This window comes from Carassius auratus, chromosome 27 (assembly GCF_003368295.1).
Source record: "Carassius auratus strain Wakin chromosome 27, ASM336829v1, whole genome shotgun sequence".
In the NCBI taxonomy this organism is placed as follows: domain Eukaryota; kingdom Metazoa; phylum Chordata; class Actinopteri; order Cypriniformes; family Cyprinidae; genus Carassius; species Carassius auratus.
In genome coordinates this window covers 8,535,362-8,561,320 of record NC_039269.1, presented here as the reverse complement: position 1 = coordinate 8,561,320, position 25,959 = coordinate 8,535,362, and the positions used below count along the sequence as shown (strand labels likewise).

The window sequence follows — 25,959 nt, the reverse complement described above, 5'->3', positions numbered from 1 at the left end:
GTTATCTGTAAGGGAGTAGTACATGTATGCGGTATGTATTTGAAGATGCACAGATATCAATCATTTTCGCTTTGTTATATTTTAGTTATGGCACAAAGACCTTTGGAAGCTGACTGGTTGATCATCAGTGCTGCAGAAGGCTTCTGGATTCCATTAGAAGTCTTGACACCAGTAACTCGTCTGCCTCTATCCCTGAAAACATACATCAGCAGTCGTGACCATAAGCCCAATGCATCAGTGAGTATTCATGCCTCATTGCATTTCAAAATATTGAAATAAGACCAGGTCAACATTTCAATCTGCACTCATATAGAGGGCAACTCAACAGTGTTTGTGTACCTTTTTCCAGCTGGCCTTCCTTTGTTCTTCTGTCCAGCTGTGAAGATTCTTCTGTCATTTGTGCAGCTCTGCAGGCAGACAGAGTGTGAATATGTCTAACATGCCTCAAAACAATGAACAACTTTGTCGTTATTTAATTTTTTTAATACTACTGTATGCAAAACAGTGAAGTAGTGCTTCACTGCAATCATCTTAGTTCAGTAGATGCATGTTTAATTCCCTTTAAAATTGCATCTTTTCTTCCTTCAAAAAAAATAAGAGTGGTTGCCAAACATTTTTAATCCAATTCTTTATAAAAAAAAAACCTCAGAACTTTTGACAGTCCAATCCAACAGTGAAATAAGATGTTAAAAATGTATGGAAAAATTTACTTTCTATTTCATACATGACTAACTTATGGTAATGAATTTCTAAATTGTAGTATACAATATTTAACTTATTCTTTATAGACAGTATGCATTAAAAAATTGCAGACTGTGTGCACAGTATTCAGACTGCAGAAGCACATATCTCAGTCGTATGCTATTCCCAGAATACCAAAGAACGAGAAACAATTTCACGGCTTCACCTGTTCCAATTCAGTTTCTTTCTTCCAAACTCTCTCTCCATTCTGCTCACAGTTTCCTCTCCTCTGGCATTCAGAGCGCTGAATACTACAGGGAGAAGAAAACTGATTATGTGACAAGAAATGACCATAAACATGGTTTACTCTACTGACCCTTACAAGACAGACCTGATATTAAATCGTGTACAGCGGCCTCAAGTATTTGGACACGTAAGCCACACTTAATACATGAATGCCATTGCATTAGATAATAAAATATCAAACCAAGTTAAAATTTATTTAAAAAAAAAAAGAAAAAAAAAAAGAAAAAAAAAAAAGGACACTTTACAAGCTAAACAAAACTTAAACAAACAAAAAGAAGAAATAAATTATTAAACAACATATATGCTGATGTCTTTTTTAATGTATTTGTAAGAAGTGTTCATCAGATATCCTCATCAAGGCTGCCTCTGTTTGATCAAAAAGTAAAGCAGAAAACACCACCGTTTTTCCATATTCCATTATGTTCTTCCCTTATCTTAGATGAGTGTTTCACCAAACACTTCCATGTTTTCCCTATTTAAAGATGGTCACTCAAGTAAGTATGGTGACACTAAATAAAACGTGGCGATTTTAAATAGGGAATGCATGAAGTGTTTGGTAGCTTCTAAATTCATCCCTGTTTGGATCTTAAGGAATGAATGGTGCTAAGCTAAACGTATTAACTCGTAATAAAGTTGCGGGAAGAACATAGTGGAATATGAAAAAATTGTGGCGTTATATTCAAATAGAGACAATTATTTTCATGTAATTTATTCTTGTGATGCAAAGAGGAATTTTTAGCATCATTAAGTCTTCAGTGTCGCATTATCTTCAGAAATCATAAGCCAATTCGCTGCTCAAGAAACATTTCTTCTTATTATCAATGCTGAAAACTTTTCTTAGAAACAGTGATGCATTTTTTATGATTCTTTAATGTATAGAAAGTTGAAAAAAAAAAACAGCATTTATTTGAAATGGAATCCTTTAGGGGTGTAATGGTACGTGTATTCGTACCGGACCGTTTCCGTACAGGGCTTTCGGTTCGGTGCACGTGCACACATTTTCGTGTTTCCAAACGAACATATTAAATGGCGGAAGTCTCCGCGTTTAGCGCAAATCCCGCCCTGCAGCTGATTCTAATGCCGGCGACACACTGGATGTGTGGCGCAAGCGTCTCAGCTGCGTGCGGCTCCCATGTTAACAGGTTAGAGCTTGCAGACTGCCTGCGTTGAGACCATAGACTGTAAAAAAATATGGACGTAGTGTCCGTGACGTCACCCATAGACTCCTATATAGTGGTTTTGAAGCCTAAAGTGTGCAGAGCGGGCCGTCGCCATCTTGGCAGCGCGTCACCGCGCGACTCTCCCGGATAATCGAAAATGGGCAAAAAGGCGGGAGCTGATTACTGAAGCCACTCCCACCTAGCGCAACGGCATTGTCAGCAGCAGCAATCCACCTGTCACTCAAGTGGCCACGCCCTTAATTATGCAGAACTTTAAGGCTTAATATAATTTAAACGGATGAGTTATAAAAAAATTCACCCCCCTCACAGTTGTCATGAAAGGCAAAATTAGAAATATTGACCAAAATCATTGTTTGAACCAGGCTGTAAACATGTTTTTTTTCTGCTGTAAAGTTGGGCATTTTAACATGGGGAGTCTATGGGACTGACTCCCTTTTGCAGCCAGCCTCAAGCCGCCAGTCAATAAATTGCAGTTTTAGTCACTTCCTTATTGGCTTCACAAAGAGGGCGCGAGGTTGAGACGTGCATCTCAGGCGCGGATCGATCCGCGTGGAAAACGTGTGCATGCTAGAAATAGAACCAACGCCTATTTTTCACGCGACACGCAAGTGTGTTGGAAGCGTTTCCAGGCAAAATAGAATAGGAAAATATGATTATATGTCATTTTGTACTACACAAATACATATTAATTCATGACACTTTGATGTTTGAAAGTCTATAGGTTGACATAAATTCAGATATAAATGTAATTAAAAAAATAAATGAATAATTATCGATTTTCAAATATTGCACCTGTCAAACATACCTAGTCTATTTTGCCATCAATACTGTTGACGGTGTCCTTTATCAGTAGGCTTTATATTTATGCTCAACATGAAGTATAGATATTGCTGTCATGAAGACAAGAGCCTGATCTGTCGGCGGTGTCCCTGTCACCTACAGCAGCAGGCACGGCACGGTTCTGGTGAAGCAGGCCAACAAGCTGGGATTGGTAATGCTGCACTTTAATCATAGTTATTTATTTATATTTTATTTATATTTTTAATTATATTTTATTATATGATATTGGTTTGAGACTGAGAGTATTTAGTATTCAGCAGTATTTTTTTTCTTATTCTTTTTTTAATTTATATATATTTTATTAAAAAGTATTTTTTTTAAAAGTGTATAGTAATAAACAACCTGCAGTTTAATGTTTGCATTTCTTTCCCTTACTGTACCGAAAAAGAACCGAACCGTGACTTTAAAACCGAGGTACGTACCGAACCGTGATTTTTTGCGTACAGTTACACCCCTATTTCCTACAGTCTTTCCTGTCACTTTTGATCAAGTGAATGCATCCTTGCTGTATTAAAATATGAATTTGTTCGGTCAGTGAAGGTGTACCTAAGTCCCGCAGCTCTGACGCTGTAAGCCTCCACATCTGTAAAAGAGAAAAGTCACTGATGAGACCAGAGCATGCGTGTTGGCAAGTGTTTGTAGGGCAGATCTGACAGGTCTGTATCTCTCTCACCCTCCTCCAGACTGGACGTCTCGGAGCAGTCCTCAGAGAAACCGCATTCAGGCTGATGGATTCTGGCTACGGGCGCACTGGTACCTGCAGAGACGAGCAGATGGGCAAGTGTTACACTGTGAAATCATGCTCGGCCCATTAATATACTGATATTTGGTCATTTTAACATTAATCATCAACTGATAGCATTTTCTGGTTGGCCAGTCGGAAGGATTCTCACAGTGGCTGCATGGCAGTACAGAAGCATCAGACAGGAAGAACCTGGAAACATCACATCTCTGAAGGACATCCTGTGATAGAGACAGGAACTTCTCCCTGCAAACGAACACGAGAGAGAGAGAGAGAGAGAGAGAGAGAGAGAGAGAGAGAAAGTTAAAAGGTATTAAAACCGTCACTGATGTTTTATTTTCACCACATCTAAGCTGTCCTACAGGAAGCAGAATCCCCTCTGGTCCTGACATCAGTGTTACTGACCTAAATACTGCCATGTGTTGTGGGACTTGAAAAATACACTTTGTTTTTTGTGACAACAACAAAAAAAAGAATTGAACACTGAATCCCTTTGACAATTTAGTGACGGACTTGATCCAAATCTTTCAATCTCTGAAGAATTAAAAACCATCTGTCTAATACTATATCATTTGAACATCTGTAGTCAGGAAACAGTTCTGAATTGGTTTAGGTTAGTAGTCGTAATCCTCTCCAAGTCCACCACAGATTGAAACTAATAAAACTAATGCACTTGTATTTAGCGTTTTAAAATATGCTAGTTATGCAAGGCTCAATGTTGTTTTTGGTTTAGCACCGAGACTTTCAGATTTAGCAATTGCACTGAAATTTATGCTTTCAGCACAACTGCATTTATCCCATGACACAGCTGCAAGGAAAGACTATAATGTGATTATAATGACAGCGAATAGTGTATCAAACTGAACAAAAAGAGAGAACATAAGCAGTTGAAGCTGAAAAAAATGAATGCAAAAGGATGCAACTTTTTTTTTTTTATAAACACAATTATGCAAAGACACAATTATTCTAGTTACGAGTGAGATGAGATTTACCTGAGGTTTCTCTCCAGTTCTCTGGATTCACATTGATCTCTACGACTGAGTAACCTGACGATACCCTTCTCAAAGCCATCAGGACTCTGATCCTTAGGAAGCTAGAGAGACAGAGGGATTATTTTACCTCACTTTGCAATTTAAATTCAATACAGCTATGCTACATGAAGTATATGGACACCCTCTTCTATTGAACAGGTTTCTATGAGTACAAATCTTAATGTTAAGAATTTAATGATATTCTAGGGAATTGTGTGCTTCTAATTTTATGGCAACAGTTTGGACAGGACCCTTTTCTATTCTAACATGACAATGCCTCTGTGTATAAGGCAAGGTTCAGAAAGAAATGATTGATTCAGTCAGTGTGGAAGAACTCTGTAGAAAGCCAAGTCCTAATCCCAGCTGAACGCATTTGGTCTGACTTTTAATGCAGATCTTGAGCCTAAAACACCAATGATTTGTACATATGGGTACAGTCATTTTAGACACTTCCAAAACTCTTGCAACAGAGATGGAAATACAATTTTTAAATGTATGAATTATGTTTCTATCGAAGTTGCAACAGTTTTGGAAATGCTTTTTTCTGTTCTAAAGAAAAGGGTGTCCCAATATTTTTGTCCATATAGTGTATGTACAAGTCATTGGGGTTTTTGGTTCAAGGTATGCAGTTTTTGGTAAGGAATGCAAAAAATACTGTGATGATCCGACTAGCTATATTAGACAAAATGTGCAGTGCAAAAGCAAACTTCTCTGCAGGGCTCCAAACTAAAAAAAACATTTAAGGAGCCATTGGCTCCTATAGGAAAAAAAAATAGGTGGCAAATGATTTTTTAAGGTGACACAGAATAAACATGATTTATTAATTTTTTTTTATTTACATTTTAATCATACTGTCATGTGTTTATGTCTCATCTTTTCTCGCCTTTATCAGCATTTTAATCCAATCTGGTAGGATTAAAGTGGGAGCTAAATGTCTTTTCCAACTTGAAATATAGTCATGCATTGTTTATTACACAGAATCTGTACCAATATCATGGATCATAAGCATCACGTGGCCACTGAGTGTGGTTTGGGCTCCTCTTCAATGCATCCTGTAAATGTTCTCATACACTCTTAAAAATAAAGGTGCTTCCCGATGCCACAGAAGAACCTTTATTGTCTAAATGGCTTCATAAAGAACCTTTAACATCTGAAGAACCTTTACGTTTCACAAAAGGTTCTTCAGATTATAAAAAGTTGAGAAAGGGATGGTTCTTTCAGGAGCCTTTGACTAAATAATTTAAAACGGTTAGATTTACAGCATACTATCTCTTTAAAAACAGATTAAAAACAAATAATTCTTTTTAATACCAAATTGGTTCTGTGATGCGCATCATCGGTTTAATACGCGAACACAACATCAGCAAAAACTTCACTCACAATTACATTTTTATGGTTGCAAATGCGACCATTTTAGTTTCAGTTTGGAGTCCTGCTTAACATTACATTCCCAAAGTATTAAATTGTTTGTAATTAACGAAAAACAAAAATTGCCATTAACTATTTCCAAAATGAAAACAGGATGGCAATCACTAAAATAAACATGCAAGGATCATTTTACATCAACATGCCATACTGAAACATTTCTTTTCAAATTACATACGGTTTTGTACACTGTTTTTAAAGATAGTATGCTGTAAATCTAAAGGTTTTAAATGTGTATAAATTGTAAAACATGAATCGATATAAAGCTAAAATAATTTATGTAATATTTATGTATTTTGTATGCAAAAATTTGAACTATTAAAAATGAAAAAAGACCAATGCACATAAAATAAAACAATAATTGAAATGGATCTTGAAAACATAAAAGACAATTTATAATATAAGGAAATACTGTAATAGTTTCTAAATGTTGTTAAAAAAAACACTGAAGTTTTTATCATTTCATTTTCAGTATTTCATTATGAACAGAGCCAGAGAGAGGAAAATAGAAGTGGAAACAGATGGACAATGTCCCTCGCTGGTCTGGCCAGGTGGCATCTTGCCCAACCGGTGGGCTCACTGGCATGTGCTACAGTCCCATGTGACTAAACAAGCACAAAAACCACAACAAAAGACCTACGTCTCTGTGCTCACCTTTAATAGAAATTCCTCCAACTCCCGATGACTTTTGGTAATGGCACTAGATGAAGAGTCTGACCATTTCACCTGCAAAAGAGGAGAAACTCAATGAGACCAGTATTGCTCTCATCGGCCCGAGCGTAATGGATCTTTTACTTGGATTCCCCAGAGCTCATCATATTTCACTCAGACAGGAATAATTGTGCTTGTCCTTTTGCCACAGATGCCTTAACATGGATTTCTTCACATTTCCTCGGTCAAATATTTCAAAAGTTTAGGTTCCAGAAATGACATTACAGCAAGAGAAGAACATTTGAGCTCTTAGACTATTAGCTCATTTTCGGAGATTACGATGTGCTAGGTAAATAAAATATTCCAATGGAATCTCCCATTTAAATCTAGGCATACCTAAAATATTTAAACCAGCCCAAATAAACACAATGACATCAAAATGGGGTATACGCCCAGAATCAGTTTTCCACCAAATTGGGTCATTGCACTGTGTTTTTTGCACTTGAGCATTTCAGCTACTAGAGTTCACTTGGTTTCAATTAATTCAACACAACTTTAGCTTTTAGATTTGAATTATGTTCAAATGTGTTCATCAAAGAAACAAAAGTTTCTACAAAGATATTAAAAGCCACACAACTGTTTTCAACATTGATAAGAAATGTTTGTTGGACAGCAAATCATCATATTATAATGATTACTTAAGGATCATGTTACACTGAAGACTGAAGCAATGGAAAAAATATCGGCTTTGCATCACAGGAATAAATTACATATTAGAATATATATTAAAAAATGAGTTATTTTACATTTAAATAGGCCTATTTCTTAATTTTACTGCTTTTACTGTCTTTTTAAATCCCAAATGAGGCCGATTCAAGCCAAAAGGCATTTGATAATCATGCTGCTGCACATAGTTGGTGTCATGTTTTACAAGAAAAGGTAACTATCTGTTGCGCTTTACAACTTGTTTTTACAAATGAAGTAGGCTCAACATCTTTGTTGGAGCATTTCTCTATATTTAAAAAAAAAAGAAAAAAAAGAAGAAGAAAAAGCGCTGTGATGATGTCTTGAGCCATTTCCTTGTTTGTGGATTCACATAAGTGCAAAACTGTTTTCACTGTAGTCTGTTTCTGGTGGGATTACACAGTACAGGTCCAAATAAATCGCATCCATTGTGAAAGTTCTGGCAGATATCCCCTCCCAAAGACTCAATAAGATGATGCCTGTAATTGTGGCAATTCATCCATCTCAGACAACAATAAAAGTGTTGAAGTGTTTATCTGTAACTCCAAACCGGCTCTTTCAACACCCGGGTAGCCCGACGCACTGAGTAAATATTTTAGCCTTAACAAGGGCTGGCATGCTATTACGTCTGCTTCTCCAGTGAATACTGATGTCTTAATCGTAGGGTTTGGCGAGACGCAGGTGGTCAGGGTTCAGTGGTAAGCCTGGGAAAGGGTGGAGAATCGGTCTTCCAGTGACGCATGGTGATTTCTGATTGGGATGCAACTCACATAAGGACTTCAAGCCAGACAGAGAAAAGGTAGTGGCTCAAATTTGGCTGAGAACATGAAATACTTTCCTTTTCATTCCATTCTTTCAACCTTTCAATCTTTTTGATGGGGATGGATTGGACTCGGCAGAATGGCGCATAAATCTCAGCGTCTAATGATTTTATGTTCACACTGAGAATATTTCATTATAAATAATGTGTAACAGCATGCATTTATGCTGCTTATGATGATAACAAACAAATGTGACATTGATTGTGGTCCTAAGCCCGGCTCACACTGTGTGATTTTGGCCACGATTTAGAAAAATTTAAAAAAATCCTAAAAGATTCCTATAATCCTTGGCTAAAATCTCTAGTCTTTGATTGCTGGTTTGACATGTTCACCGACAGACGATTAATGGGGGTTGCAATCAAATTTGACCTGCAACAAAATTCTAAAATCAAACAGCCATGATCAGAATTAATGCTAGAGATTTCTTCTAACCGCATAAACTCTGGCTCTCCCGTCCTCATCTCACAGAATTTATCCGATACGTTGCCTTTGTGATAATAAACACCAGTTGCGCCGCTGTCTTCATGTCACTGAACGTGTATGGGTTAATAATGTGGAACTCCAGACAAGTTATCTTGCGCACACCTGTTTTTAAAAGGCACAATATGTAAGATTTTTTTTATTAAAATCCAAAAACCAGTGTTATATATTTTGCTGACTTGTGTACTTACATTATCCCAAATGTTTCAAAGAATGTTTAAATCCAGAGAAATAAGCAATTTTAACTATCGGATTGCATCAGCTGTGGGGATAAAGACGACAACTCCCATGATTCCATACTCACAGACTCACAGTCACAGCGTCATCAAACTATGCCTTTGTTTATTTATTTGTTTTGAAAATAGCACTCTAGCAGCGAAAATGCTGCATTTCCACCCAAATTACCTGGAACAATTATACCGAACAACTACATTCTCGTCTGAAATACTTTTAACTACATTTCATGACACAGTAACAGTAATATGTTATTTAAAAAATTATCAGAATAAATGGTGATTGAAATCAAGGTGCTATGAGAAATCAACCAATCAGCATGTTTAGCACCCAAGTCCTGTCCCCAAAAGTTCTGTACCTTTGAAAAAGTACTACCTCTCGAGCAGGGACTTGCTGAGGGGCCATTTCTTTTTACCCAGAACTTTATTTAGATCCTGGTTCCTGTGGTGGAAACACAGAGTACCAGCCCAAAGTCCCTAGTTTCTGGGTAAAGTTCCAGTGGTGGAAATGTAGCTATATTGTGCCTTTAATGCATCAGTCTGACTTTAATGATAGCGGAGACCCCACAATGTGACATGATCATCATGTTTGTACAGTCTGACAAGTACAATCCTAAAGGACTGAAAAAAACAAAAAAACGCATAGTTTGAGACTGGCATTAAACAATTAAATCTCTGTCAGAAGTGCTTTCTATCTTAATATATCCTGGGGAGAGCAGAGCGAAAGACTCCTCACGGGTGTCCTCAATACGTCTCCTTCGCACTTAAGCCTCCAAACAACCTTTAGGTTACGAATACTGAATAAAGGCATGGACAGGCTGTTATGGAATTCTTTTTTTATTTGCTATAAATATCTAAAAGTTTTGTAGCAACAGTCAAGTAAAGTTGTATTTACTTGTCAAAGCCAATTTTCACTCACACACAGTCCATAACTTAAAGGCAGACTGTTCAGCTTGACCTTTTACAAGATCTGATTAATAGTGAAATTGTCAAAGCTACTATAAGCTAACTATGCAAGCATCCTAAAAATACAACGCTTTAAAAATAAAAACAAAATGAGTCACAACTCAACAGCTAAAGGTGCCAGTCTCGATGAGAATAGCTATAGCAGGGGTCATAGCAATCAATTTAAAGATGTCTTAGAGGAGTTCAATATGCAAACAGTCTAACAGCTTTATTATTTAAAAAAAAAAATAATAATATTAATCTAAAACTAATTGCTGAACATGACCAGAACACGTATGTTAGGTGATTTTATTTTGCATCCTCACAATCGTCCCACAATAAACACTTGAACCAAAACTCTAGACTAGTGTTCTCGGTTTAAGATGCTGGATTTCATTTCTGTCATTACTCATCCTGATTTCAGAGCATCTGTGCTTCCAGAATCCTAAAAGTGTCAGAAGGGGGATATTCCCTGACACATTCTCACTTACATCAGTCATACTGTGAGAAATCACATTTTCTCAAAGAAATAAAATGAATAAAATAGAATCCTGAAAAATTCAATCTGAAAAAATGGATTTTAATTAAAAAAAAAATCAAATGGATTTCATAGAGCCCTATGAATGCAATTGTGTTGCCCAAATAGACAATTTATTCAAACTACAAATGCCAAAATGACTTATGTCACTTTTCAAAGACATCAGACAATCCACTGCAGTACAGCCCAACCAATACAAGCTACTTGCCCAAGAGTGTGAGATAATCATCTTGCTTTCCTCAGAGTCATATTTTGCTTGGTACACTATGTTGCATTTTACAGGATATTCATCATGCCATGCCCACAACCCAGCTTTTATGACAAGACTGTATTCCAGGATTCCAGGATAATTTTCAACCCTGAAATTACACGATACATTAGGCAAAGTAAAAGAAAAACAATTCTCTCAGTCAGGCCTCTCTCTCTCTACCCCGACTGTTTTGGCGCTGGTCCATACTCTCACTGTGAGCGGAGCCAAAGCCTCTTAGGGGAGGCGGTCAACTCTGTATCAACAACCGGATGTTTACAGCTCAGGCTTTGCATGTTTCCTCACTTGTCCCAGAGAGACAGAAATCTCATGTACACAGCCGAGAGCATAGCTCGGCCTTCAGGACATGTCTGGAACCACAGAGACTGAGTGTGCGTTAATTTTGAGGCCTTTTATAAGGGATCCTCCACCCCAAAATGGAAATGTTGTCATTAATCACTTACCTCCATGTTCTATTCATCTGCGATTATGAACGCGATATTGCATAGCTTGTCAGCGAACTGTGGCTCTGTATATTAAGTGCCGCTCCATTTGGAAGCAGGTGATTTATATTTAGTGCTAATCACAGAACCAGATTTACTAAAGAGACACGCATGACAATCGTGAATGAAAAATCGAGAATCTGTTTTCATTCAAATCAAAGCATAAATACACGTAGAAAACTGATCCTTGTGTCGCTGGCATTCTCCAAAATGGTGCTACGGTAATGCGGAGAAACACAGAGATGACAAATTGTTGAATAAAATATTTATTTTAGTTTTCTTCACGCTACAAAAAGTGTTCTCGTCACTTCATAAAATTCAGATTGAACCACTGATGGCAGTGATGAAGTCTTTCATACTTTTCTGGACCTTGACAGTGTAAGTTACTTGGTAGAGCCCGACCGATATATCGGCCGGCCGATATTATCGGCCGATATGAGCTAATTGCATTTAAATCGGCATCGCCGTTTATAACGGCCGATGAAACATGAGAAACAGTCTCATATTCTTCACTCATGTTATGAGTGTTGCATAGTTTGCCCACCAGAGGGCGGTCTGCAGCTCCAGAGTTGCAACAGCGCCAGAAATCCACAAAGAAGAAAGCGATCAGCCAAGCCACCCAGGTGAGTCTGTCCTTCGTCATGTGAAATGATTGTAGATTTAGTTCATACACTGTATATAAAAACGGTGTGGTAGTTCTAGTTAACGGTCCTATCATTATCACTTCTAAATATTCTGTAACATCACTTACAGCCGTTAATGCATTGCTATATTAGATTAGCCACAAAGCTAATACCATGTTTATCAGTGGAAGAGCGCGAACGTTAATAAGAGGTCGAACTATAAAGTTAGCGTTTAGTGCTTATTCTATTGCGGTGTGTTTCCCACATAATGACCGCGTAATGGGCCTTTCACACAGGACGCGGTATACACAGCGCTTGGCCGCTGGGTTTAGCGTTGCCTTTCAGATACAACGCGATTTGCCCTGCTCTGCGCTATGGCGTAGGCGGAGTTTTAAAAACTTTTAGCGGGAGCTCTTTCATAGTCTGTTGTTCCTCTTTTCGGTCAGCAGCAAACATATATCTGTCCCGTTGTAAGAAGCGAGCGATAGCGCTAGTCCTGCTGATGAGAATTAAGAGAGAAGCAAGGAAGAAGAGGCTACCCTCAGGCCCAGGGAACAATTTGGTGAATTCAGGCTGGTTACGTTACTCTAACGCTAATATAGCTTCCTTTTTAGCAGGCCCCTTAAATGCTTGCTATTAACTTGTTTGAAGGTGGTTCTTCTCAAAATTGACAGCGGTGTGTTCATGGCACTAACGTTAACCATTTTGATTCAGACTGCACAAAGAGAAGAGGAGAAGATATACGGGTCCGTTGTGAATGTGTCTGTGAGAGCAAATATAGTGTAGTTACAGTAACTACAGTAGGTGCGTCAGAAATGATTAAATCAGAGGGGACATGTAAATAAATGTGAGCTGAACAAGCGCTTTTTTCTTTTCTTTTTTTTTCTTACATATTGTTTCAAAGCAGCTTTACAGACATAACAGGAAAATGTTGAAATAATATTGTTAAATATAAGGAGGTTAATACCTATTGCTTGACAAATAAAAATATAAATATATATATATTTCTCATTTTTGCCTATGTAGGAGATCCCTGTTTATTATTATGTTGGCAACATACTGTTATGCTATTTAAACTTCTTCTTCTTCTTCTTTTTTTTCTTATTATTATTTTTCTGACAGAAATTCTGAACGCTACTCCTCCTAGGGCTTTAAAGCCACAAGCCCCAAACTCGGCAGACACCTGCGGGATAGAGCGGTGCTGGTTGCTATATCTTTTCAGACTGATCAGACTTAAAGTTTTTTTTTTATTAATTTTTAAATGTCAAAATTCATTACCCATAGACTTACATTGTCTGAGAAAAAATGCGCCCCTACTGGTTGCAATACCCGGAGTTTTGTTTACTTTCACTTTTACATTGGTTAAAAATACAAGTAAATAATACAATTTCCCTCAAACTGACAAGCTAAACCAACATATCTGATTACAGGGGTCAGGGCTCATTAATAATTTATTTCTGGGCAGAGACCAGTCAGGCGAGAGAAGAATCACGGCTGGTCAGCTGCTGGAGGCATTGTCTACACGAGCTCACAACGAGCGAATTCATTCTTATTTAAGACCTTTTAAAACGGCGATTGCACGCAATCCACACGTTAGAGCACACCAAGAGCTAAATTCAGATGTTTCTGAACTGTTTAAAGTAATAACATGATATATTCGCGGCAGCCAAATGTCCGCGAGCTCGCGATTTCTCTGAACACTTGAAGTCCACATGACAGCCGCGTTTCGGGGCGAGATCGGACAAATAAATAGGCTACACATTTCATTCACACTGACAAGCTAAACCAACATATGTTATTATTACCGGGTCAGATCTCATTTATAAATTATGTCTCTGACGAGAGAGAAACGAGCGCTTCAATATCACAGCGAATTGCACTAATCCACCCATTAGAACACAACAAGAGCAGAATTCAGGTGTTTTTGAACTGTTTATGTGTGCAAAATGAAATATAATTTGACAGCGTGATACAGCTTATGAATACTGGAAGGAAAAAAAAGTCACGATAGCCTTTTAACTCTGGAGTCGTTTTGAGTCATTTTCTCCTGATAACCCCGAAATTTACTTAAATTACACTTTCAGTTTTAATCATACAGATAAGAGCAATACATCAATCGAATCTGTAAAGGGTCTACTTTTTTTTGGATACAAACATAATAACAACAAAACTTTGTGCACTCATAAAATAAATATAACAAACAAGGTGCAGCCTTGGTCTGCGCTGATCTTCATTTACAAACACGTCATCAAAATGAACTGTAACTCCGTGAATACTCAACGAAGAGACATGAGAGATATATCTATAGAAAGCTTGACATGTCTACTTTTAAACCAAACAAGTGCTGACGAACAAATATTCTGTGATAAAGTAATCCATATCAAAACAACGCGATGTCCTTTTTTCACGTCTAATGTGTATGGAAGGCCAAGAGGGTCAAATACACGTGAATCTTAACGTGTCTCTGTAAAGGGTCTACTTTTTTTGGATACAAACATAACAACAACAAAACTTTAGGCACTTATAAAATAAAGATAACAAACAAGGTGTGCTGTCTGCAGCCTTGGTCTGCGCTGATCTTCATTTACAAACATGTCATTAAAATGAACTGTAACTCCATGAATACTCAAGGAAGAGACATGAGTGATATATCTATAGAAAGCTTGACATGTCTACTTTTAAACTAAACAAGTGCTCCTGAACAAATATTCTGTGATAAAGTAATCCATATCAAAACAACGCGATGTCCTTTTTTCACTTCTAATGTGTATGGAAGGCCAAGAGGGTCAAATACATGTGAATTTTAACGTGTCAACAACACGTTAAATACGTGTATTTCATGCGTAGGCAACACGTATTTAATATTATTTATTTATCGGCGCTGCACAACATGGTAAAGTCATTTATATATTTTTTTAATAGCTTCTTAAAATACTATATTACTCCGATATTATATCCAATATTGTTTAACGCGTTAAATACATGTTGTTTACACGTGAAAAATCAGCGGGTATTTAACGTGTATTTCACGTTGAAATACACGTGAAGTATACGTTAAAAATCAGTTTGAAGAGGTCAATTTCATTGGCTGCTGAGGACTTGGGTCAAACCACTTCTGTGAGCTTAGAGGGGTGTACCATTCATAGACAGGCAACCACCATTTAACATGCTATAGATCAGCTTATTCAGCCTTATTATTTAGTCTTTTTTCTTTTCTGTTTTGTATAGCCTATAGAAATAATATATTTAAGTTTCAGTTTTATGAAATATTTATTTTTTAATAAATATTAATTAAAATTTTGTGGTGATAGTATAACGTTTATAAAAGTTACAGTATTTTGTAATGAAACAGGACTTTTTGTTTAGCTCTTGACTCACCGAAGTATACTATATATAGTGTCCCTTCTTTAATTTTTCAGTAGTGTGATAACTTTAAATATGTTGTCAGTACTATTAAAATAACATTAAATTGAATGGTATTTAGGAGATTATGGTTTTTGCATGACTTAATTCGCATTCAGCTAGACAACCCTGTCGTAGCTGTTATCATAGCCTAGGCTTTTTATTAAAAAAGAAAACAGCAAGGGACCATGGAAAAAGAATGTTGCAGGTGTATTTTTTATGGTATTATTATTTTTTATTTTTTGCAGCGGGGCAACTCAAGAATGTTGGGCACACAAATACTGTGGCTCTTTTGCCCCATGGCCAAGATGGCCAAGCCAACATCAAAGTTAGTTCACTAACTTTTAATTCTAGTTATTATTATAATTCTAATGATGACATGAGTAATGATACATGGTGATATTATTAATACACATGCTTATTCTTTCTATGTCTCTCTTTCTGCCCTACAGATGGCTGAAAAGGGTGAATGATGTAGCAGCAAAAGTGTGGGACTACTTCTGCAAATACTTTAACTTTAACTTTAGTATTATAATTTATTTACAGTACACACACAGACTGTTAAAATCAGCTTCAACTGGAAGAAAGTAAAAGTGTTAAATGTTTAAAATCAGACTGTTTTTTGATCGTTAAAAAATATATACTTTTGATGTGCAATTGTTTAGTGATTGAGACCGTAATCTAAGGCTTTTTTTTACATAAATCCCTTCTGGAAAATGGTTTATACAGCCCACATACATAGAACAGGCAGATATTTTGCCATTGAATGTTATGTAAGTGCAGCTTATAGCAAATGGGTCTAATATCCAGTTTATTTTCAAAATCAAAATATCGGCTTATAAATCGGCTCTTTTCAATTGGTTAAAAATACAAGTAAATAATACAATTTCCCTCAAACTGACAAGCTAAACCAACATATCTGATTACAGGGGTCAGGGCTCATTAATAATTTATTTCTGGGCAGAGACCAGTCAGGCGAGAGAAGAATCACGGCTGGTCAGCTGCTGGAGGCATTGTCTACACGAGCTCACAACGAGCGAATTCATTCTTATTTAAGACCTTTTAAAACGGCGATTGCACGCAATCCACACGTTAGAGCACACCAAGAGCTAAATTCAGATGTTTCTGAACTGTTTAAAGTAATAACATGATATATTCGCGGCAGCCAAATGTCCGCGAGCTCGCGATTTCTCTGAACACTTGAAGTCCACATGACAGCCGCGTTTCGGGGCGAGATCGGACAAATAAATAGGCTACACATTTCATTCACACTGACAAGCTAAACCAACATATGTTATTATTACCGGGTCAGATCTCATTTATAAATTATGTCTCTGACGAGAGAGAAACGAGCGCTTCAATATCACAGCGAATTGCACTAATCCACCCATTAGAACACAACAAGAGCAGAATTCAGGTGTTTTTGAACTGTTTATGTGTGCAAAATGAAATATAATTTGACAGCGTGATACAGCTTATGAATACTGGAAGGAAAAAAAAGTCACGATAGCCTTTTAACTCTGGAGTCGTTTTGAGTCATTTTCTCCTGATAACCCCGAAATTTACTTAAATTACACTTTCAGTTTTAATCATACAGATAAGAGCAATACATCAATCGAATCTGTAAAGGGTCTACTTTTTTTTGGATACAAACATAATAACAACAAAACTTTGTGCACTCATAAAATAAATATAACAAACAAGGTGCAGCCTTGGTCTGCGCTGATCTTCATTTACAAACACGTCATCAAAATGAACTGTAACTCCGTGAATACTCAACGAAGAGACATGAGAGATATATCTATAGAAAGCTTGACATGTCTACTTTTAAACCAAACAAGTGCTGACGAACAAATATTCTGTGATAAAGTAATCCATATCAAAACAACGCGATGTCCTTTTTTCACGTCTAATGTGTATGGAAGGCCAAGAGGGTCAAATACACGTGAATCTTAACGTGTCTCTGTAAAGGGTCTACTTTTTTTGGATACAAACATAACAACAACAAAACTTTAGGCACTTATAAAATAAAGATAACAAACAAGGTGTGCTGTCTGCAGCCTTGGTCTGCGCTGATCTTCATTTACAAACATGTCATTAAAATGAACTGTAACTCCATGAATACTCAAGGAAGAGACATGAGTGATATATCTATAGAAAGCTTGACATGTCTACTTTTAAACTAAACAAGTGCTCCTGAACAAATATTCTGTGATAAAGTAATCCATATCAAAACAACGCGATGTCCTTTTTTCACTTCTAATGTGTATGGAAGGCCAAGAGGGTCAAATACATGTGAATTTTAACGTGTCAACAACACGTTAAATACGTGTATTTCATGCGTAGGCAACACGTATTTAATATTATTTATTTATCGGCGCTGCACAACATGGTAAAGTCATTTATATATTTTTTTAATAGCTTCTTAAAATACTATATTACTCCGATATTATATCCAATATTGTTTAACGCGTTAAATACATGTTGTTTACACGTGAAAAATCAGCGGGTATTTAACGTGTATTTCACGTTGAAATACACGTGAAGTACACGTTAAAAATCAGTTTGAAGAGGTCAATTTCATTGGCTGCTGAGGACTTGGGTCAAACCACTTCTGTGAGCTTAGAGGGGTGTACCATTCATAGACAGGCAACCACCATTTAACATGCTATAGATCAGCTTATTCAGCCTTATTATTTAGTCTTTTTTCTTTTCTGTTTTGTATAGCCTATAGAAATAATATATTTAAGTTTCAGTTTTATGAAATATTTATTTTTTAATAAATATTAATTAAAATTTTGTGGTGATAGTATAACGTTTATAAAAGTTACAGTATTTTGTAATGAAACAGGACTTTTTGTTTAGCTCTTGACTCACCGAAGTATACTATATATAGTGTCCCTTCTTTAATTTTTCAGTAGTGTGATAACTTTAAATATGTTGTCAGTACTATTAAAATAACATTAAATTGAATGGTATTTAGGAGATTATGGTTTTTGCATGACTTAATTCGCATTCAGCTAGACAACCCTGTCGTAGCTGTTATCATAGCCTAGGCTTTTTATTAAAAAAGAAAACAGCAAGGGACCATGGAAAAAGAATGTTGCAGGTGTATTTTTTATGGTATTATTATTTTTTATTTTTTGCAGCGGGGCAACTCAAGAATGTTGGGCACACAAATACTGTGGCTCTTTTGCCCCATGGCCAAGATGGCCAAGCCAACATCAAAGTTAGTTCACTAACTTTTAATTCTAGTTATTATTATAATTCTAATGATGACATGAGTAATGATACATGGTGATATTATTAATACACATGCTTATTCTTTCTATGTCTCTCTTTCTGCCCTACAGATGGCTGAAAAGGGTGAATGATGTAGCAGCAAAAGTGTGGGACTACTTCTGCAAATACTTTAACTTTAACTTTAGTATTATAATTTATTTACAGTACACACACAGACTGTTAAAATCAGCTTCAACTGGAAGAAAGTAAAAGTGTTAAATGTTTAAAATCAGACTGTTTTTTGATCGTTAAAAAATATATACTTTTGATGTGCAATTGTTTAGTGATTGAGACCGTAATCTAAGGCTTTTTTTTACATAAATCCCTTCTGGAAAATGGTTTATACAGCCCACATACATAGAACAGGCAGATATTTTGCCATTGAATGTTATGTAAGTGCAGCTTATAGCAAATGGGTCTAATATCCAGTTTATTTTCAAAATCAAAATATCGGCTTATAAATCGGCTCTTTTCAAGTTAATATCGGCATCGGCATCGGCATCGGCCCCCAAAAATCCATATCGGTCGGGCTCTATTACTTGGTATCTTAAATTGTGTTACGAAGACAAACAAAGCTTTTACAGGTTTGGACCAACATGGGGGTAAGTGATTAATACCAAAATTTCATTTTGGGGTTGAGTAACCCTTTAAACACCATAAATAATTGAAAAGCGTACATGCAGATCTGAAACAACAGCTGCTACTAAGACATTAACTGTGGGACATTAGGAAAAAAAATGTGGTGTAGGACTTAATTTTATCCATCGGGAATTGACTGAACCGTGGGTGTTAACATACCAGGATGGAGCCAGACAGGTTTCTTTGGAATAACAAACAAGAACAGAGTCCATTTTGATTTTATGTTAAATTTAATCTCTTCCGTTGCCATCCAAGCCCATATTATTATACAGCTATAAAGGAATATTAATATAATATAATATATATATTGTCACGGGAGGAGCACAAGACAGACACAGTGGGCGTGGCGTCAGGCCTCGGAGAGGCTTTTATTAACAGAAATCATAAAACAAAGGGAATAAAAGTGGCCAAAGGGGGAAAGTGTCCAAAATAACAGGGAATCTGGTGTCCTCGTCGTGCTGCGGGATTTGTGTAGGTCGGGCAGTGTTCATCAAGGAAGGGTCCAGGCAAGGGGCGGAGTCCGGCGGCCGCACGCGCTCCCCCTCCTAGGTCCGGGGCGCGAGGGGCGGCGGCTTCTCCTAGCGGCCGCGTCTCTCTCGTTGGCCGCGGCGCTGGTAGGGGATGGACGGCCCGGCATCCTGGCCCGTCGGCCGTGTATACGGGTGCGGTTCTCCTCCGGATCGCGGGTCCGGCTGCTCACGTCTCTTGTGGCGCGGGAGTCCCTCAACGCACCCTTCCTGGACCCACGAGGACACCAGCGTGCATGCACGGGGAAGAGACCGGTCTCCTGAGGAGAGGCGCGTTGGGCTTTTAACCAGCGGCGGTAATGAGGCTCCACTTCCTTCAGGTGTGCCCCATCACACGCCGCCAGCCCTGACTCGTCCAGCGCCCCTCCTCTCACACACCCACTCCAGTCGGGAGCCTGGTGAAGGGCGGCGATTTAGGACGGGGTGCCGGTGACAATCAGGGAGGAGGCAGCTGACTCGTCACATTCCCCCTCCCAAGCGACATCCCCGTCATCAGGGCGCCGCCCACACGGGAGTGCTACCATCCTCAACCAGGCTCCAAACGGTCGGAGTGGGCGGGGATTCCTCTCCGGGCGGTCCTCCCTCTCGCAGCGCACCAGAACAGGGACAGAGAAACCGGGTTTTAGTGACAGTCTCAACCAACCACAGGGTAAAATGACAATGGAAAAGTCACTTACCCTTTGTGTGGCTGGGAGGCTGTCCCCAGTTTTCCTCCGTCCCAGTCTGGGTTCTCACGAACGTTTGCAAGCGAGAGGGAGTGACGTCACCAGACGTTTCCCAACTGCGCTGTCTAGGCTCCGCCTGCCCGCATTCTCCACCAGTGTCACGGGAGGAGCACAAGACAGACACAGTGGGCGTGGCGTCAGGCCTCGGAGAGGCTTTTATTAACAGAAATCATAAAACAAAGGGAATAAAAGTGGCCAAAGGGGGAAAGTGTCCAAAATAACAGGGAATCTGGTGTCCTCGTCGTGCTGCGGGATTTGTGTAGGTCGGGCAGTGTTCATCAAGGAAGGGTCCAGGCAAGGGGCGGAGTCCGGCGGCCGCACGCGCTCCCCCTCCTAGGTCCGGGGCGCGAGGGGCGGCGGCTTCTCCTAGCGGCCGCGTCTCTCTCGTTGGCCGCGGCGCTGGTAGGGGATGGACGGCCCGGCATCCTGGCCCGTCGGCCGTGTATACGGGTGCGGTTCCCATCCGGATCGCGGGTCCGGCAGCTCACGTCTTGGTGGCGCGGGAGTCCCTCAACGCACCCTTCCTGGACCCACGAGGACACCAGTGTGCATGCACGGGGAAGAGACCGGTCTCTTGAGGAGAGGCGCGTTGGGCTTTTAACCAGCGGCGGTAATGAGGCTCCACTTCCTTCAGGTGTGCCCCATCACACGCCGCCAGCCCTGACTCGTCCAGCGCCCCTCCTCTCACACACCCACTCCAGTCGGGAGCCTGGTGAAGGGCGGCGATTTAGGACGGGGGTGCCGGTGACAATCAGGGAGGAGGCAGCTGACTCGTCACAATATATATATATATATATATATATATATATACACATATACATATATATATATATATATATATATATATATATATATATATATATATATATGTATATGCTATAATGTTTAGCAATGATTATGTAGGGGAAATGTTTTCAATATCTCCAAATATTACTTTAGTTGGTATCTGTTAGAATGAACTAATTATTTTAAAACAGTCTTTTGCATTCTGTGAAAATCTGTAAACAGATTATGTGCGGACCTGTATGGATTTTGTCTTTGAGTTTTGTATAACTACCTCAACATTTCTTACCTCACTTTCTAAGAAGTCTTTCTCTTATCGGCATACCATACAACTGGGTACATATCATTCTTAATGATTTCCCACAATCCTGGAGCTCTCTAAGCTTCTTTTAGATGAAATGTAAGTGCTGAAACTCAGCGTCTCTGATGTGGTTTTGAACTCACCTCAAAACTGTACTGCCTGCCGTCTCCTCCCATAGAAACCTCCTTCAGAATGATCTTCTCAATGTGCACCACTGCAACATCAAAAGACATCATCGTTACAGTGCTGCAACTCTCTTTTTTCTGTGCGTTGAAAGGGATTTCAACATGCAGAGGTGAGATACCTTTCCTCTGTGATGTGCCACTGAGGTGTGGATTGGCGTTGCTGCAAAGAGTCCAGTCTGCGTCATTCTCCCGGTGGGGACAGAGGAACCCCGGCCTGGAAAACTGGCTCTGGAAGAAAAATAAGTCATTAAGAAGGGGAGTAAACTCATCGGTTTCCAACATCAAACTCTCTGATGAGGAAAATAGACACATGTGAGGTTATATAATTGCTGACGGTTGTTTCCTGTCCACAGTAAAAGCAGCTGTCATTTTAAGCAAGAAAACAACTGTCATTCAGTCGTTTACAATGTGTCAAAATTAATTTGATTGAACCAACGGATCCCCTGTTTCCTCTTGTTTTAAAACAAGTGAGCATAATGCCTCAGCTTACATGACCATGACTCATCACCATCATTTTAAACCATTAACATCACTCCCAACTTGACATCAGAAACAAACAACAGACATTCATAAACAGATAGAGAATGTCATGTTGGAGACCTGATTCGGTCTAATGAGCGTGGACGTCCCATGCGACGAAAAGACCCACACATGACCTCATTTACAAAATGCAAAGCTCACAATAAAGTCATTCACATGGAGATCAAAAGAGATTAGGGAAGATAGCAATGGACACATAACATGACCACAAGCCTACAAGACACAGATGAATGTAGCAAACCAAACTGGCTATCATGTGGTTGTATTGGATTAAAGTGTTTGGATATTTGATTTGGCATATTCCTATTGAGGTTGGCTGACACCTATAACTTACATGAGACTATCAGGCATGTATTTACAAAATGCAGTGTCACTTTTGTTAAATCGGCGTTTCTGAATTAATTAATGAGTGGTGAATATATTTGACCACAGTATTTGCAAGGATTTTCCCTGTCAGGGTCTGGCTTAAGGTGACACTTTAAACGGCTGAACATATTGACAGCTGTCAATCTGACGTGAGTACATGCATCCTGCAGATGTCTGATACACCTCTGGCTGTCCCTTGTCAAAAAATTAAGTGTTAAAAGTTCTAACATGAAACATACTGGACTTTATTGGAACCAATCCTAAAAGGAATTTCCAACGTAACTTGATTTTTAAGAACTCAGTTCCTAATAATTCCCAACAAGACAAGAACATCCATCTGTAAAACATAAACGGGAATGAAGAAAATCTTACAGGAACAACTGTGGCTGCCATGTGAATCCTTTAACTGTCCAATAGTACATTTCAGTATATTAAATTTAAAGATCTGCTAAACATTAATATCCAATAAGACTCTTTAAAAAAACTTAATAGGAATCAAACTATTGTCTAAGGACTTCAGTTTATCCAATAGGATCTTATTTGTTACTTATTCCAATTGGTTGGGATCCTTTAGGAATGATTCAAAAGTATGATAGAAATTCCAACTGGGATCCAGCACACATTCCTTTTTGACTATTCACGTTCATTTACGAGTTTGTGTGAGTTTAAGTGTTGGTACCATGGAACGATGATTGTATCACATGCTACACCATGATATTTCGATCATCTGATACCATCATGTCACAGGACTTTTCTATAAAGCTGGTATTCCCAAGAATACCATGACATTGCTATGTTCTTGTGGTAGTTTGAATATGATTTTATTTATATGCTACTCTATGCATTTCAAAGAATGCAATGTATTAGAATAGTATACATCTGAAAGACCATGGTAATTTGTTCATTTTATTAGTGACTTTAGCCAATACATGAAAAGGTACCATAGTAGAACCATAATATTCCCTGGAGTACCATGTTTTTAACCATCTGACACCATCAATGTACCATGGTCCTGTGGCAGGACTTTTCTTAAAGAGCAGTATTCTCAAGACCACTTTGCTATTGCCATTTTCACATGGCAATACGAACATGATGTCCAGAAAACCATCATATTTATATGCCACTTGAAATATAAAAAAAAAATAAGGTGGTCTTGGCATAGTGCACACATAAAAAACCATGGTAATATCATTGTGCTTTTGGGGATTTTTATTAGTGACTTTAGCCAATACATAAAAAAGGAACTACCATGTTTTTGAAAACGTACCATAGTAGAACCATAATATTCCCTGAAGTACCATGGTTTTACCATCTGATACCCTCACTGTAGTATGGTACTGTCAAAAGACTTTTATTTATTTATTAATTATTTTTATTTTATTTTTTGTAAGGGTGGCACTCCCAGGAATACCATGGTATTGCTATATTCCTATAGTATTTTAGGGTTCATTTGCAGTGGTATTTTACAACATCTGTTTATTTAATGTCAGTGATTTTGAGGTAAATATAACACACCCATCTTTGGAGTCTGTCCAACTGCGCTCGCAGCTCTTCCCGCTGATAGAAACTGAACGCCGGGTGTAACGATCCCATCGTGAAGAGCAGCCGCAGTTGATCCACGGTCCCCGGCTCCGGTAGAGCGCCGCACATCCCGGCGTCCATTCGACTCAACGTCCTGAACAGAATCCCGGCGCATTCCCTGCTCTTGGATCCGAGCAAAGACAAATAAACGAGCAGTTTAGACAGCACAACGGGGTCGCTTACGTTCATCAGCCCCTCCAGATCAGCGGGGGAGTTGGCCCGGATCTCATAATCCCGCAGGACGGTGAAATCTCTCCGGGCCAGATCCTCTAGACAGGCGCCGAGGAAGCGTAGTTCCAGCGGCTGACACATATGCAGCAGCCCGCAAAGCAGCTCCACGCGTCCGGACGGGTTCAGCTGTAAGCCGAACCACTCGAACACCGCCTCCTTGTCGAGTTGAGCCGCTCGGGTGCCGCTCTCCCGATCGGATCCGTTAACGGAATTCAAGTCGCATCGGTGATTTTCGCCTCCCGCCGCTCGTAGCTTCATCTTCATCATTATCAGCTCTCAAACACGAACATCACAGATGGAAGTCCATAGATGATAGTTTCAGGCCAATATTTCGGCATCAAAATGCGATTAAGTTCCCGATTTGGGGCGGAATTTCGTTAAGATTTGCTGTCTGTAGTCTGACGGTGTGGCTGTGGTCAGTTTGCCAGATTACTCGCCTGCCGTGCCTCCAGAATATCCTGTCAATCATCTGTGACTCCACCCACTCGGCATACGAGAGTCGCAGGGTCCTAAACTCACCATATATTTAACACGATTAAATAATTGCATAATTAAATATGCCACGAAATAAACTCTATAATCATAAACTCGAGTGGCCTTCTGTTTATATAAAATGACTTCTAGAAATATTATATAAGGCACTGTAATTAATTTAATTACATTTATTTATGACAACAACAACAACAACAAAAAAGGTTCCTTAGTGGTGTATGCTCATTAAAACATTAAATTGACCTTGACTCATGTCACATTTTAATGTTTTGTGTTGGAGACTTGCTACTAGCAATGCTGTTTTTACACTTGACATAAAGTACTCAACATCTAACAAATGATTACAGATATCTTCCTAACAAGCTGCTAAATAAGGACTACAATACAAGAAGGGTTAGTATCTAATGAATCTAACAAAAACTGTAGTACTTTATACACAGTGACTTCAAATGTTTGATGTATTAGACTGTGTAGTTGCTCCTCTTCAAGTTATGTAAATCACAATATTTTCTTACTCATAAATCGAAAATTGACGTCATGACCATGAAGTGGACTATTTCAATCTCATGTCAGTGTACATTATATTAAGCATGTTTTTATGCACTTTTCAATTTATTCGAGTATAAATGAGGGAAACGTTTTAATTTTAATTTGTGAACTGATTGCAGTACCAGCGTGAACCCCTAGAGGTTCCCCATCATATGGGGTTAGATCTCCGCCACAATTCTGCACATGAAAGATCATATTTTGAGCATACAAAAGTGCATTTTGCACATGCACGATCTGAGTTTTTTGAAGAAAATGTACGTCTCGCAAAGAAAAAAAGTATTTTGAGCGCACTAAAATCTATTTTGCATTTAAAATATGTTTTTGGATGTGTGCAGACCTTCCCTTTTGCGTGTGCAGCATTTCAC

At 38.6% G+C, this 25,959-nt stretch overlaps 1 protein-coding gene across 1 annotated transcript in view; it reads right to left on the bottom strand.

The window, feature by feature from the left end:
* The window catches only part of LOC113045348 (zinc finger CCHC domain-containing protein 2-like), a 29,696-nt gene extending 4,681 nt beyond the window's left edge, over positions 1-25,015 (bottom strand). The window contains exons 1-11 of the mRNA XM_026205684.1: positions 24,257-25,015; positions 21,955-22,063; positions 21,794-21,864; positions 6,861-6,932; positions 4,743-4,843; positions 3,902-3,996; positions 3,682-3,765; positions 3,555-3,591; positions 908-992; positions 340-407; positions 101-192 (exon numbers count right to left, since the gene is read on the bottom strand). Of these exons, the coding sequence (XP_026061469.1) occupies positions 101-192; positions 340-407; positions 908-992; positions 3,555-3,591; positions 3,682-3,765; positions 3,902-3,996; positions 4,743-4,843; positions 6,861-6,932; positions 21,794-21,864; positions 21,955-22,063; positions 24,257-24,820 (1,378 nt within the window). The 5' untranslated portion in view covers positions 24,821-25,015. The remainder of the gene's footprint in view (positions 1-100; positions 193-339; positions 408-907; positions 993-3,554; positions 3,592-3,681; positions 3,766-3,901; positions 3,997-4,742; positions 4,844-6,860; positions 6,933-21,793; positions 21,865-21,954; positions 22,064-24,256) is intronic.
* Positions 25,016-25,959: the final 944 nt, after the last annotated feature.